The sequence below is a fragment of the Mirounga angustirostris genome, unplaced genomic scaffold, assembly GCF_029215605.1.
Source record: "Mirounga angustirostris isolate CCGP_5_RB_7025 unplaced genomic scaffold, mMirAng1.0.hap1 SCAF_5, whole genome shotgun sequence".
NCBI lineage: Eukaryota > Metazoa > Chordata > Mammalia > Carnivora > Phocidae > Mirounga > Mirounga angustirostris.
In genome coordinates, this window is record NW_026991713.1 from 128,509,758 (window position 1) to 128,525,983 (window position 16,226).

General features: G+C 35.4%; 1 protein-coding gene across 3 annotated transcripts in view; it reads left to right on the plus strand.

Annotated features, from left to right (window-relative positions):
- Positions 1–16,226, plus strand: part of UPF2 (UPF2 regulator of nonsense mediated mRNA decay) — a 111,554-nt gene that overhangs the window by 58,953 nt on the left and 36,375 nt on the right. For all 3 annotated transcript variants that reach the window (XM_045874431.2, XM_045874432.2, XM_054507367.2), the window contains exons 10-14: positions 6,433–6,546; positions 8,754–8,870; positions 10,302–10,487; positions 13,794–13,997; positions 14,710–14,985. In XM_045874431.2, the coding sequence (XP_045730387.1) occupies positions 6,433–6,546; positions 8,754–8,870; positions 10,302–10,487; positions 13,794–13,997; positions 14,710–14,985 (897 nt within the window). The remainder of the gene's footprint in view (positions 1–6,432; positions 6,547–8,753; positions 8,871–10,301; positions 10,488–13,793; positions 13,998–14,709; positions 14,986–16,226) is intronic.

Below are 16,226 nucleotides of genomic sequence, written 5' to 3' on the forward strand. Positions count from 1 at the left end.
GATAACTGGGGTGGGAGTTGAGGGAATTGGCAGTTTTGTTCCTGATGTAATGCTTCATTACAACTCAAAGACTTAGCAGAATTCTAGGAGAATACTGTGGGAACCACTGCCTTCAGGGGAGAGAAGAAAGGATACTTGAGGTCATTGATCACTTCGGCCTCCTCCATGATCTATCTTTCCCCATCCCGACATCTGCAGACCTTGCCAGTGACTTGTTTTTTGTCTGTATATATGCTCAACGCTTTCCCATCCTTAAGTGAAAATAAAATAATAGCAACAAGAAAATGTCTTTTAGCCTCACCCCCATCCTCTTTCATTTGCCTCTTGTTCGAGTTTTTTTAGAGCATACTTGTCTCTTCTGCTTCTGACATTTACCCTTTGTTTTACCATCACAGCACCCTGGCAGAAACCACCAGTAGTATCCTCTTAATTGCTTTATGTTGGTTGATGTCCCTGCAGATTCTAAACTGCTGGACTCTTCTGCTTTTTTCTGTCATTCTGTCTCCTCCCACTTGCTAGCGTTGTTAACTCTCGTCAAGTTACTTAAGTGGGGATAATACTGGTATCTTTTCAAATGGGATTGTTCTTATGTATTAAACTAGATAATGGATATAAAGTTCATCACACAGTGCTCAGACATAGATATTATTATAATAATAATTATCCCTTCTCTCCCACCACTCTCTCCTGGTTCTTACTTATGACTGCTATTCTCAATATCTTTTATCAATAGTAAAATATCGGGCGCCTGGGTGGCTCGGTCGTTAAGCGTCTGCCTTTGGCTCAGGTCATGATCCCAGGGTCCTGGGATCGAGTCCCACATCGGGCTCCCTGCTCTGCGGGAAGCCTGCTTCTCCCTCTCCCACTCCCCCTGCTTGTGTTCCTGCTCTCGCTATGTCTCTCTCTGTCAAAAAAAATAAAATCTTAAAAAAAAATAGTAAAATATCTTTTACTTTTTTCCAGCTGAGTCTGTATCTTTGCGTTCCCCATATTTTCTTCTTCACCCTCCTTTTTGACAGAACATACTTTACCTGGGCTTCAGTTGACTTTTCTCAGCAACCTCAATTACATGTCTCTTGCCAAAACCTCTCTCTTGGTGCTTAGAAAGTTCTCATGTAGTTCTAGCTAAATATGTCCAATAAAATAAACTCATGACTTCTCAAAAAACATCTTTGTCCTTCACTTCCTCATATCAACCTTTATTCTCTCTGTAAATTTGCAATATTTTTTCCTCTAGTCACTAAGAGAAATACTTCTGCTTTTGCTCTTCAGACATTCAGGAGCCAGCATTCACCAAATTCTGTTGGTACTGTCTTCTAAAACACTTCTTCAAATCTAGCATCTCCTCTTCATAGCTTGAATTATGAGAATAGCGTTTTACTCAGGCTTCCCTGTCTCTGTCTTCTAATTCCAACATATTGTCACAATCATACTTACCTTCTGCTAAGAACCTCGCCTGAGAAATTAAACTGGTTAACAAAACTATATGAAATCTCATATAGTAGTCACAGAAATTCTAGTTAAAACAACAGAGGTGCTAATTTGACCAACAGATTAGTAAAGATAATAGAAATGAGAAACCATCTGCACTTGAGGTCAGAATTTGGAGAAGGAATTTGGTAAGATGTTTCAAGATTCTTAGAGGCATTTATACATTGGACAACTTTGAGAATCTGTCCTAAGTAAGTAATCCTATATACCCAAAAAAGCTTTATTCACATCCTAAATTGTGGGGAAAAAATGGAAAATAAGCTAAAAGCCCAACAGTGAATTAAGAAAATGGTCATATAGTCACAATGCTGAAATGATATAGAGCCATTGAAAGTAATATTTACCGGGCGCCTGGGTGGCTCAGTTGGTTAAGCGACTGCCTTCGGCTCAGGTCATGATCCTGGAGTCCCTGGATCGAGTCCCGCATTGGGGTCCCTGCTCGGCAGGGAGTCTGCCTCTCCCTCTGACCCTCCCCCGTCTCATGTGCTTGCTCTTTCTCATTCTCTCTCAAATAAATAAATAAATAAATAAAATCTTAAAAAAAAAAAAAAAGTAATACTTACCAAAAAATTTTCATAACATATAGAAAGTGCTTCTTTTGGTGGAAAAAAAAAAAAGCAAGCTGTAAAATCTTACACACAATAAATTTACAGTTATGTTAAAATGCTTGGAATGTAAAGAACAGAAAAGAATCACATATTAATATGTTAGCAGTGGCTGTCTTTGAATAGTGGGGCAATAAGAAATATTTTTTCCTTTCTAATTTTCCATGCCCCAAATTTTCAACAGAGCCTACTTATTTAACAGTGAAGGGACAGCTTTTATTTAAATATATCAGACTGACTAACATTTTTAAAATTAGTGGTCTTTCAGCTTTTTAAATCAAATCTCTCTAGTGGTAAAATAAATTGACCACATATCCCAGTTTGGCATACTTATATGTAAATTGTATGTATTTGCAATTGTATGAAATATTTTATGTAAATTTATAAAATAAAAGTAAATTGAAAAGTATGAGATCAAAAGCATAAATAGAAGTTCTAAGACTTTGGGGCGCCTGGGTGGCTCAGTCAGTTAAGCGACTGCCTTTGGCTCAGGTCATGATCCCAGGGTCCTGGGATCGAGTCCCACATCAGGCTCCCTGCTCTGCGTGGAGCCTGCTTCTCCCTCTCCCACTCCCCCTGCTTGTGTTCCCTCTCTTGCTGTGTCTCTCTCTGTCAAATAAATAAATAAAATCTTAAAAAAAAAAAAAAAAAGTTCTAAGACTTTTTTCCAGCACTCTAGTAGATCAAGAGTCTTACCCACCCTACCCTGGAGATTAGTGGGCCACAGCATAAAATAAACTTTGCAGGCAAATTTACTTGTATATAGACTCAGTGCCTTCTTAGTGTCTAGCATAGAGTAGATTTTCCAAAAAATTAGAATGATTAAATGAATAAAGTTTATGTAGAACAAAATGAGCAAATTATAGAGGACGATGTATAATGTCTATTTGGGTGAAGTTATAGAAGGACCAGTTTGGGGAGGAGGGTCTTCCTAGATAGGCTTCGGAAATCCTTACTTTTTATATGTTGATGTATCTGAAGAGTTTTTATTAACGCTTATGAATTTAGCTATTTAGTTGATCTCAGTTTTAGCTGTCATTAATAAATGAGTCATAAGCAACATTTTTGCTAATGAAGATTGATTATGTAAGTAAAATTCTATAACAGACATTGAACTAGAAATATATAGAAAATTTTACATTAATTCATTTGCTTCTGCAGAAGTGTTTTGACATACCTTTTGATCATAAGGAGTCAACAAATGAGACTGGAAAATAATAAAGGATCAGAATAAGTCAGTCTTTTTTTTAAGTTACAGCCTTTTAATTTTTTTTTTTTTTTTTAAGATTTTATTTATTTGAGAGCGAGAGACAGAGATAGCAAGTGAGCGGGGAGGAGAGGGAGAAGCAGGCTCCACTGAGCAGGGAGCCCAGTGCGGGGCTCGATCCCAGGACTCTGGGATCATGACCTGAGCCGAAGGCAGCCGCTTAACTGACTGAGCCACCCAGGCGCCCAAGTTACAGCCTTTTAAAAAGCCTTCATTTTTTTCATCTGAAAATGAGGGAGTGAGATAATTGGTTTTCTGTAATTCATTAAAAAATTCTGTAATTTTGTCATGTTAATTAGATTGTACCTCCTTACCTTCAATAATATTTAAGAATAATTGTAGATGATACACTATGTTACATGTTTTGGAAGTTATAATGCTCAGTAATACCTAAAATTGTATAATGTTCCACAGCAGTTACTAAGAGCTTGTACATGCAGAATCACCCAAAGAGATTTTTAAAGACATGTTTCTCAGCCCTATTCCCTGTAAAGACTCAGCTTCATTATATTATTTTTTAATTGCTTCCTTATACATTTTTTGCTTCCATGTTTCTTCAGCTGTAGAAGAAACATGCTCAGTGTGGGTTATTAAGAAAATATAAAATACATAACTTAGAGAGAAGAGGGGATGCCCCATAATTTCATCACTTTAAAGCAAACCTATTAATCTTTTAGTATATTTTCTTTACCTTTTTTCCCCTCTGTAGCTTTTTTTGGGGGGGGGGATGAATTTATAGTATATGTATAATTTTCCATTCTTTATTTCTCACTGAGAAGCATTCTGCTGTCATTTAAAACACCTCTTAAACATCTTTTTAAAGGGGATATAATCTTTTCTTCTGTACACTAGTTGCTTAGAAATCAAGTGAAGTGTAGCTGTTGTTACTACCACCACCTCCATCATCATCACCATCCTTATTTTTATCTTTATTTTACCAAGTGAACCAACAGTTCAGGGAATTTATATGAATTATCCAAGATAATATACCCCCAGAATGGCACAGAATGACTGCAAGGGCTCAGATTTTTAACTATAGATCATTTGCTCTTTTTTGTCCCTGCAATACATCTATAAACATTAAGTGTTTTCATTTCTTTGTTCACTCCATAAGCATTATTTAGTGTCCATGTATTAGTGATACAAATACACAACGATGGATAAAATTAATAATAGCTAATATTTATTGAACTCTTCCTGGTGCCAGGCACTACTGTGTGTACTTTACATATATCAGTTGACTTAAGACAACAACTTTATGAGGTAGGATACTTTTATTAGTTCCATTTTAAAGATGAGGAGATTGAGGCACGGAGTTTAAGTAATAGCTAGTAAGTGATAGAGCTGGGATTTAAACCCAGCAAGTCTGGTCTAGAGTCCATACTCTTAATGTATCCTAGGAGTTCATAAAAAAGATAAATCAGTATGAGGAGCTTTTCATATGCATTACTTAACAAACATTAATTTTGAAAGGATCTTTATGAAAGCTGTGCTCTTTTCTGAATTGCTGAAACAGTCAAGGTTAAAGTTCTGTGAGTTGAATTTTATGATTTTATTTTTAATCGTTGCAGTTTTATTGATGCTTTAATAAATGCTAATAGTGAGTTTCTAGTTTGCTCTATGCTTTAAATGAGTAAACATAGTTTTGTTTAAAATTATCCCTGAAGAGCTAAAAAATCTTAACACCTATCTCTGTATACTGTAGAAAGTAGGTCCTTAAAAATGAAGATGATAAATTCAATCTAAGTGTTAGCTCCTTAAGTACATAGAAGTTTAGTATTTATATAAATGACTCATTAATTGTCTAGCTGCTGGTGAGTTTAGGCCTTGTTTTAAAACCCAGCATATACTAAGGTAGTGGAATTCTCAAGTAATAGTTAAGAGACTGGGAATTTAGTACTGATCTTTCATCAAGTCATTTAAGAGCTTTGTGTTGTTTTGTTGTTTAAATTATTAAATCAGATTATAACAGCTATTGTTTCTTTCTCAGAACATTGTTATGTGGAACAAATAAGATAGGATAGTAATCTGGAAAAGTAGAAAACACTAAACTGGTTCAAGGCACCACCATATTGAACAACTGAATAAGAGAGAGTATTCTGAAAAAGTACATTAAACTAGTTCAAGGCACCACCATGTTTTTTTTTTTTTTTTTTTTTTTTTTTTTTTAAAGATTTTATTTATTTATTTGAGAGAGAGAGAATGAGACAGAGAGAGCACATGAGAGGGCGGAGGGTCAGAGGGAGAAGCAGACTCCCTGCCCGAGCAGGGAGCCCGATGCGGGACTCGATCCAGGGACTCCAGGATCATGACCTGAGCCGAAGGCAGTCGCCCAACCAACTGAGCCACCCAGGCGCCCAAGGCACCACCATGTTTTTGTCACTGTTGTTCACATAAAAGGTTTCTAGACTGTTGGTTTCTTTGTCTTGAAAATGTAATCCATTTACATTTATCTTGACATGTTTGCATTGTACTATTGGAATAGGATTTTGTTGTACTGAATATTTCTTGAAATGTATGCCTAAGTTAGAGGCCTTGTATTTGCAATAAAAAAGAATAGTGATTATATCAGAAATTCCACTGTAATGAGTTTGTGATAGAAAATGCATACTGTAGTTCTAAGTGTAGTATACTAAGCCTTGATAGTATTTTTGCTTAAGTGAGCTCTTGGTACTTATTATTTTTAAAGCAGCATTTCCTAAAATGTGTTCCTTATAATATTAATTTACTGGGATATTAACTAGTGGTTGCTAGCATCTCAAAAGGAGGTTTATGTTGCTAAATAAATTTGAGATAAATTGAATTAAATTAGGTTAAACAGGCTTCTTTATTTGAGAACCAATTTAAGCCCAATAAAGTGCATCGTTTCCCGAAATTATTTGACCATGGAACTATTGGCAAATCATATCCCGGCACTCGTGTTCCACAGAGCTTATTTTGCCTTAACTTAAAGTAATTTGAATAGCAATAAATTTACCCAAATGTAATCTTACTAAAATTACATTTCTTATCACATAGATTTCAAAATGTTAATTCTCTAGCTAATGTCTCTTTTCTCTTATTTTGTAGGTACGAAAAAAGGACCAGATCAATATTGAAACAAAGAACAAAACTGTTCGTTTTATTGGAGAATTAACTAAATTTAAGATGTTCACAAAAAATGATACATTACATTGTTTAAAGGTTAGTGCTGCATTATTTTGAGTTGTTTTTAATAGACAAAGTTTTAGTTATAAATGCTGGAAAAATTGAAATAAGGAATATTTGTTTAATCCGAAGGACAAGAAAGGAGTAAAAAAGAATGTTAAACAGATAAGCAGAGTTGAAAACAAATAATAGTATGGTAGATAGAAATGCAGCTATCACAGTAATTACATGTAAAAGGACAAAATACATGAAGTAAAAGCCTGAAGAATATAAGACTTGATTAAAACAACACTGTAGGCTGCCTACAAGAAAGATAAATATGAAGACCAGAAAGGCCAATGTAAAAAGATGGGGGGAATATACCATGGAAGCACTGACTAAAAGTTACCTGGTTTCGGGCATCTATGTGGTGCAGTCGGTTGAGCGCAGCTCTTGGTTTCACCTCATGTGGTGATCTCGGGGTCATGGGATCCAGCCCCGCGTCGGGCTCCGTGCTTAGTAGAGAGTCTGTTTGACATTCTTTCTCCCTCTCCCTCTGCCCCTCCTACTCATGCTCATCTGTCTCTCTCTGAAATAAATAAATCTTTAAAAAAAAAAATTCACCTATTTTCATTATCATCAAACAAGGTACAAAGCATTTATTATAAATAAAGAAGGACAATTCATAATGATGAAGAGCTAATTTTAGCAGGAAACTATTACCTATTACCTTTCTGAATTGGTATGAATCCAGTTAAGGGACCTTCAAAATATATAAAACAAGAATCAACAAGGAAAGAAATCCGCAGTCATAGTGAGAGACTTTGAAACACCTTTCACTAACTGAAAGAAGAGGCAGACAAAATTAGTATATATATACAGAATTGAACAATACAGTTAACAACCTGGATCTGATTGACACTATACCCAATAGCATCAGAACTTAAAATCTCTTCGGATGCACATGGATCAGTCAGGCAACAACAAAAAAAATCACAGCAAATTAGAAAAGATTGAAATTATTCAGAGTGTTTTTTGTCCACAATGGAATTAAGCTAGAAATTAGTAAGTAATTATATGTGGGAAAGCTGATGCAGCAGAGATGGAATAATTCTACATTTGGAATTGGTCATGACTAACAATGACAAATTTTATATCAAATTGATTTCCTTAGTATATTAGGTATATTACACAAAGTGGGTCTCATGGATTCAAGTACATTTGGAAAACCCCGAGTTAAATTTATCAAGTTTCTTTACTGCTTGATTTCTTAAGAGTGTTTAAAATATTAATAGTCATTATTGATATTCAAGGGGTTAAGTTTCCTAAACCTACTTGGAGCATCTCAGAAGACAACAGAATACATTTAGGGAAACTCTAGACAGCATTTTAAGAGTGATTATGTAAGATTTCTCAATGCTGTATTTGAAGGGAATCATACCATGGAACAATTTAAATGTTAGTATATTTTTTTTATAGTAATTATTACAAACACACAGGAGGATATACATTTCTTTGACCTAGAAATTCCATTTCTGTGTGTTTGTTTTAAGGAAATAAACACGTGCACAAATTTATCTACAAGGATGTTTGCCCCACAGTTTTTTAAGTAGCAAGAAACGTAAAAAATTTTAATATCCAATAAATAAGAATCACTTAAGTTTTAGTGTAGTTCATATTATACAGTAATATGCCCCTTTTAAATCATGCCATAGAAGGATAAATAAGGACACAGCAAAATAGTCATATTAGCTGAAAAAATACCAAGTTATTAAATAATGTGATATGTTTGAATCTGTTTTGGTTTAGAAAATATGCATAGAGAAAAATTGGGAGGATAAATACTGAAACGTTATGGCAGTATGTTATGTTTGTTCATACAATGAGCCTGTTGTGGTCAGAATTTTACAAGTAAATGTCATAAAACCAAAACAAAAAAAAAGATTTAGAAAATGTTAGCTGTGTATTTCATAGATGTTTAAATACATAGCATCTAACAGTCATTATATAGAAAGGGCTGTAATACTAGTTTTCATGTATTTATCTTAAAGAAAAGGCATTAAGTATATTGATGATTTTATATAAAATTTTTGTGGCTGAACACAAGATACTCAGTAGTGACGCTTGTTAAGCCAAAGTAGACTAACTTTTGTTTTTCAGACATAACATTTTTAAAGTTGTTACACACATTAGATCTGTATTTTCTTTCTTTAATAGGATTGAAGTGTTGTCTTTGTGTTTTCTCATCATCATTATTATTGCAGATGCTTCTGTCAGACTTTTCCCATCACCATATTGAAATGGCATGTACTCTACTAGAAACATGTGGAAGGTTTCTTTTCAGATCACCAGAATCACACCTGAGGACCAGTGTACTTTTGGTAAGGGCTTGAGGATCCTAGCAAGAGCTTGAGGTTCTTGATTTACTTCAGGGGTTAGAAATATTGACCAGTGCCTATGATCTTGCTCTGCTATATAAATAGAAGCATTTCTGCCTAAACTAGAACCTCCCATATTTATGTGCTGTGGCCATTCCAGGAGAGTTGTAGAAATTTTTCTCACTTGGCTTCCAGTGAGTTCACTGTATTGTAAAGGAGGATTAAGTTCAACCCCAAATACCTTTTGATAAATGATGCAAATGAGCAAGTACTGTTAATACTGTTATGTTAGAGCCGTTTTTTACGGATGTTCTAGAATGTTCAAGGAAGCCATTGTTAAAGTGTCTTAAGCATATAAATTACAAGCTTAAAAATAGAAAATTTAAAAATTAAAAACGGTAAGCTTGAAAAATTAACTTGGGGTAGAAGCTCTTTCTTAAGCTACTTAGGATGCTGAAATGGCCATCAAGTTTATTAAGCAATTAAGTTATTATGCTTATTGATAACATCCATGCATTCCCTTGCAGCCTTGGGAGGGTGGGAAGTATGGTGGCAGAGTGAATATTGGTGTTAGTGTTAAAGAGAGCTCAGATTTAGGAATCCCTGGGCATATACTGTCATTACATCAGTGTTACTGTTACAGAAGTCTTGATTGTATCATTTTCTTTAGATAACTTATTTTTTTTTAGAATCCAGTTGTGAGCCTGAATATTCTCTGCCAATAATATTTAATATGAAGAAACATGAGAATTTATTTCTAATAAAAGTATTAATGTGGAGGCTGTCAAATGGAATTGATTTCCAAATTCTCTCTAGGCTTATATCACACTAACAAAAGTTATTCCAAGTTCAAATTTTTATCGTAACAAGGAAAAAGCTCTTCTTGCTCTTTGGCTTAGGCTCTTAAGGTTAAATGAGACCATGTGTATAAAAATGTGATAGAGCTAGCTTTTAATGTCTTGTATTTATTTACAATATTTGGATCCTCTCTTTTTGCTAGGGAAAACATATACTAGTCATGGTGGTATGGATGAATATTGGATTGGCTCAGTAGATCGTTTCCCCTCTTATAGCAAAAGCAGCTAGCTTTTATCACTGGTTGACTAGATCCGTTTTGAATCACCGCCTCTTGAGTTGATGCTCAGGGGCTGTGGACAAGTTATAAACTTTGGCTGCTTTTAGTTTTCTTGCTTGTAGAGCTGTGTCAGAGCCTAAGGTCTAACACCAAGCAGTCATGGACTGATTTGTTCTAAAAACATGGTTTTGGTATAATAGTGTGCTAGTATATTCTTAGGAATACCTAATGATTGGGGTTTTTTTTTTTCTTCCTCCTTTTCTGGTTCTTTATCCTGAAATTCTGTCACTGAGAATAGAAATTTGGTTAGGGATAAACATTAGAATAAAAGTATTTTGACTTAGACGTTTTTATTTTAGGAGCAAATGATGAGAAAGAAACAAGCAATGCACCTCGATGCAAGATATGTTACAATGGTGGAGAATGCATATTACTACTGCAACCCACCTCCAGCTGAAAAAACAGTGAAAAAGAAACGTCCTCCTCTCCAGGAATATGTCCGGAAACTTTTGTACAAGGATCTCTCCAAGGTTACCACTGAGAAGGTAAATCTCATTGAAGTCATAAAGTAATAGTCAATTCAAGATTTGTAGTAGTGCTAAGATGATATAATATTCAACCAAACTAATTCTTATTCATCCAAATGATTATAGTATTAAGAGCAATGTGGGGCGCCTGGGTGGCTCAGTCGTTAAGCATCTGCCTTCGATTCAGGTCATGATCCCAGGGTCCTGGGATCGAGCCCCGCATCGGGCTCCCTGCTCCGCGGGAAGCCTGCTTCTCCCTCTCCCACTCCTCCTGCTTGTGTTCCCTCTCTCGCTGTGTCTCTTTCTGTCAAATAAATAAAATCTTTAAAAAAAAAAAAAAAAAAAGCAGTGCACTTGGCTTCTAGCCTGTGCACTAAATTGTTTCAGTCAAGAACATATTTCAGTTTCTCCAGATCAGTTTGTTTATAGATTGCTTCAGTGTTTGACAAAGTATGGATAAGAAATGTAAGCAGCTTGCATGATAGGAGAAATTGAAGCAGAGCTGTTAAAGTTTCAGCAGTGAAGTTTAGGAGAGTTAAGATTAGATTACAAGTTGAATTGTGATTGCTTCTATACAAGTCATCCTAAAATGGAAGTCATATGATGATACATAATATATAGGACTTATGTTTACCTTTTATGATTCTTACTCTGAAGTGGTAACTCTTGTAATTTTAATTTTGGTGCTGTTTATATTTGAAATTACTACTTTGTCTCTGATGTTCTATAATGAATTTGACTTTAAATATTCTGCTTCAGTACTGGGGATCCTAACCTTGAGTGGGCTTTAGGAGGTCCGTGGCCCTCTGAAATTTCATAATTTTGGTCAATTTCCAGAAAAGGTTAAGAAGTGCTGACCTGTTTTCTTAATTATTGCAGTTACCTTGTTAGAAACTTCACTTTTTAAGTAGGAAATGTTGAACAGAACATTTCATGGTTAACTCTGCAAGTTGAAACAACACAGTGTAGAACTTTTTTCTTTTTAGGAAAAAAAATGTAAAACAAATTACCTGCTGGATAGAGAAAACCTGTGGGGAGGAGAAAAGGTGTGCAGTAATACATACATTATACATGGGTGATAAAGAATGATCATGGGACTTTGGAAATTGGACTCAGCTTTCAGAGAGTCAGAGAAATAGTTGTTTCCAACAAGCAGTTTGAAAGCAGTTTTAGAATTAGCTAAAAGTTTAAAAAATATAGGTTGCTGTGTGGTTAAGACATTAACATTTCCACTAAAGCTTATTTGAGAACATAATAAGTGCTTGAAAGATGGGTGGTGGCTAGAGTACCTGGATGGCTCAGTTGGTTAAGCGTCTGCCTTCGGCTCAGGTCATGATCCCAGGGTCTTGGGACCGAGTGCCACATTATGGTCCCTGCTCAGCGGGGAGTCTTCTTCTCCTTCTCCCTCTGCCCCTCCCTGCTGCGCCTTCTCTCTTTCTCTCTCTCTCAAATAAATAAATAAAATCTTAAAAAAAAAAAAAAAGATGGATGGTGGCTATAGAGATGAAAAGAGTGCTTTGAGATCTGCCAATAGTATCCTTTTTTTTTTCTTTTCTTTTTTTTCTTCCAGAATAAAAATGGAAGGAACATGATTGTAGGCAGAACTCTGCTCACCATCTCATTACCAGTAGAGTTTTTGAAACAGTTAATGGCTAACTTTTATGCGGTACTTACAGTGAACCAGTCAGTTTCCTATGTACCTCACATATTTTAACTTGTCTAATCCTTAATAACAAACTGTGGAGTAAGTGCTGTTACTATCGCCCCTTTACACATGAGGAAACAAGATGCTGTGTAATACTAGTCTTGATGTCCATCTTAAGTTATCTTTTAACCCACTGATCTTGGGTTTACTTATTTACTAGAAATTTTTGATTTATAAAAAATATCTGAGATTATTTACGTTAGTGATATGCAAAAGAAAATATTTTTGGTAAACCTTGGGTATATGTTTTTAGTGATTGGATATTTTTTATCAGTTGCAAAAATAGTTTTTATTTTTATTTTTACTTTTTTATTGTTATGTTTATCACCATACATTACATCATTAGTTTTTGATGTAGTGTTCCATGATTCATTGTTTGTGCATAACACCCAGTGCTCCATGCAGAATGTGCCCTCTTTAATACCCATCACCAGGCTAACCAACCCCCCTACCCCCCTCCCCTCTAGAACCCTCAGTTTGGTTTTCAGAGTCCATTGTCTCTCATGGTTCGTCTCCCCCTCCGATTTCCCCCCCTTCATTCTTCCCCTCCTACTATCTTCTTTTTTTATTTTTTTATTTTTAAAAGATTTTATTTATTTATTTGAGAGAGAGAGAATGAGAGAGAGAGCATGAGAGGGGGGAGGGTCAGAGGGAGAAGCAGACTCCCTGCCGAGCAGGGAGCCCCATGCGGGACTCGATCACGGGTCTCCAGGATCATGACCGGAGCCGAAGGCAGTCGCTCAACCAACTGAGCCACCCAGGCGCCCATTCTTTTTTTTTTTTCTTAACATATATTGCATTATTTGTTTCAGAGGTACAGATCTGTGATTCAACAGTCTTGTACAATTCACAGCACTCACCATAGCACATACCCTCCCTAATGTCTATCACCCAGCCACCCCATCCCTCCCACCCCACCCCCCACTCCAGCAACCCTCAGTTTGTTTCCTGAGATTAAGAATTCCTCATATCAGTGAGGTCATATGATACATGTCTTTCTCTGATTGACTTATTTCGCTCAGCATCACACCCTCCAGTTCCATCCACATCGTTGCAAATGACAAGATCTCATTCCTTTTGATGGCTGCATAATATTCCATTGTATATATATACACCACATCTTCTTTATAGTGATTGGATTTTGTGAGTATACTCTATTAGCCTGATTGAAGATCTGGAAACTCTAGGAAATTTAGGGGCATCATGAAGAGATGTAGGGCAAATGTGACTAAATTTTGCCAGTAATTAGAAATATCTCACTTTTCCTGTTTCTAAAGTGAAGAAGCTGGGAGAGGATCTCTAAAGTATTTTTCTTTTTTTTTTTAAAGATTTTATCTATTTTGACAGAGTGTGCAAGCAGGGGAAGCAGCAGGCAGAGTGAGAGGGAGAAGCAGGCTCCCTGTTCAGCAGGGAGCCCGATGTGGGGCTCGATCCCAGGATTCTGGGATCATAACCTGAGCCAAAGGCAGACACTTAACCGTCTGAGCCACCCAGGTGCCCCTAAAGTATTTTTCATTTCAAAAGTTCTATGACTGCAAAATCCAAATATCTATATTATTGGGTATATTGGAGTATTATATACTTATCTTAGTAATTGAAACAAAATTCTCTCCGTGTAGGTTTTGAGACAGATGCGAAAGTTGCCCTGGCAGGACCAAGAAGTGAAAGACTATGTTATTTGTTGTATGATAAACATCTGGAATGTGAAATATAATAGTATTCATTGTGTAGCCAACCTTTTAGCAGGACTGGTCCTCTACCAAGAAGATGTTGGAATCCATGTTGTGGATGGAGTTTTAGAAGATATTCGATTAGGAATGGAGGTAATAAGCACTTTCCTTAAAGTTATCAAATTGGAGTGTGTGGAGAATTTAAACAGCTTTTAAACCGATTATTGAAAAATAATAATTTGGAAACCTTCCTTTTCCCTTATGATGTCAGTTTACTGTTTCTTCAGAGTTACTGTTTTCTTAAAGAACCCTGTTGTCTCAGATTTCCTAGTCGTCTTTCAGGCTGTTGCTGGAGAAGTTTTTTTGCTTCTTTTTCTCAAGTTCAGTTAGGCTTATTTTGGAAGAGTATAGTAGATTTAATTATTTCTGGGGCACTAGAACTCAGGTTATAGGAATCTATAAATCTTTTAATTAGGTGAATTGGTAATCTTTTGATAAGAATTTCTGTAAACCGTTTCCTCTTTCTGTTATCGTTTCCTTAATCATGGATTACAGAAAAATAAGTTATGGGGGGCTGCTAGGGAGAATTACATCTTAACTGTGTCATCAACTCAGTTAATGATAGCTTAATACTAAATTTAATATTTAACTTGTTTTTTTTATTAAAACATTTTAAAGATAGCCATTTCTTAGAGAAAAAGGATACCCAGAAGTGATCACTTTATTAGAAAAGAAAGAAAGAACCCATTTTTTTTTTCTCTGTTTAGTGTTCTTTCAGTAATGGGTATTATCAAATGACAGGGGAGAATTTTACCTCTTTTCAACACATTACTACTCTTTAATGGAAATCTTTTTTTTTCTTTAGGTTAATCAACCTAAATTTAATCAGAGACGTATCAGCAGTGCCAAGTTCTTAGGGGAACTTTATAATTATCGAATGGTGGAATCAGCTGTTATTTTTAGGACTCTTTATTCTTTTACTTCATTTGGTGTTAACCCAGATGGCTCTCCAAGTTCACTAGATCCTCCTGAGCACCTTTTCAGAATTAGACTAGTGTGCACTATTTTGGATACCTGTGGCCAGTACTTTGACAGAGGTTCCAGTAAACGAAAACTTGATTGCTTCCTTGTATACTTTCAGGTATGTAAACTCAAATATGCAGTTTGGCATCATTTAATGAATTGCTTGTGTTACAGAGGTATTAGAGAAGAAACACAGTAGCATTCATATATCACATCATCATTAGATTAGATTTTTTCCTTCCTGCAAGGGTATGCTACAGATTAAAAATATATGATGAATTCTATATAAACATTCTACTTGCATTGTCACTTTTATGATTCATAATGATTGATCATTAATTTTGGGAATTATTTTGGTATGGTTTATAAATTTGATATAGTAATTTATGGATTATGGTGTTTTGTATGGTAATTTATGAATTAAATTACCTGTGATTTTTGTACATCTGATAACATTTTTAACTCGTCTTTGTTCTGATTTTACATCTAAAATTCTTGTTTCTAAATGATTTCACTTTTTTTTTTTTTAAGAAAAAAGCTATAGTTTTTGGGAAAATACGTTATTTTGAACACAGGAAAAAATATTTGTTCACTCATGGTAAACTCTTGGGTTTTACTTCCCTATTTTAATTTCAGTTAATTATGTAAACTTACGATTTAGAATAAATTAAATTCAGAAACAAATATGGAGAAGGTTCTACAACTTTTATAAGGTTGGTGTTGCAAAAGTTAACTTAGGTTTAGGTTGAACTACTCGCTATTGAATTCTCCAGGTTTACTGAAATAAAGTACCGAAAGTACCATTCAGTTCTATATGATCATCTCTTGTTAGTGTTTTCTTCATTTATTTATTGGTGAAGAAAATAAATTTAAAACTATAACTTTTGAAGTATCAAAAATATATCCACATAGTGGCTGGTGTTAAGTGGGGGCAAATACTCTGGGGGAAGATCAGTTGTTAACTTTGTTCTATCACTGTACCTGTGCAGTAGAGGACAACTTGTTACTCCCTTGTTCTCTGAATTGATAAGAAAATGGGGAGGGGAGTTTTGCAGATTTGAGAGTCAGATTCCCTGTTGTATGTAAGAACTATCTTAAGTTGGAGACTGTATCGAAAACCAAAGTTTTGCTGCAAAATGTCAGCTGTAACTATCAGCATCAAAAGTAAATTCTCTTTCAGAAGAGTATCCTTATTTGCATTCACTCTGAAATCCCAGACTGAGAGAAAAAAGCCACTCAGAAATATCCAGGAGCAGAAAGAGACAAAAGTATATTTTGATTAACAAGCAGAAAGGTGTAGCAGGGTATACCTAAGGAATTGGGAGTAAGGAGTGAGTGAAGTCTGGGGGATGAGGGCAG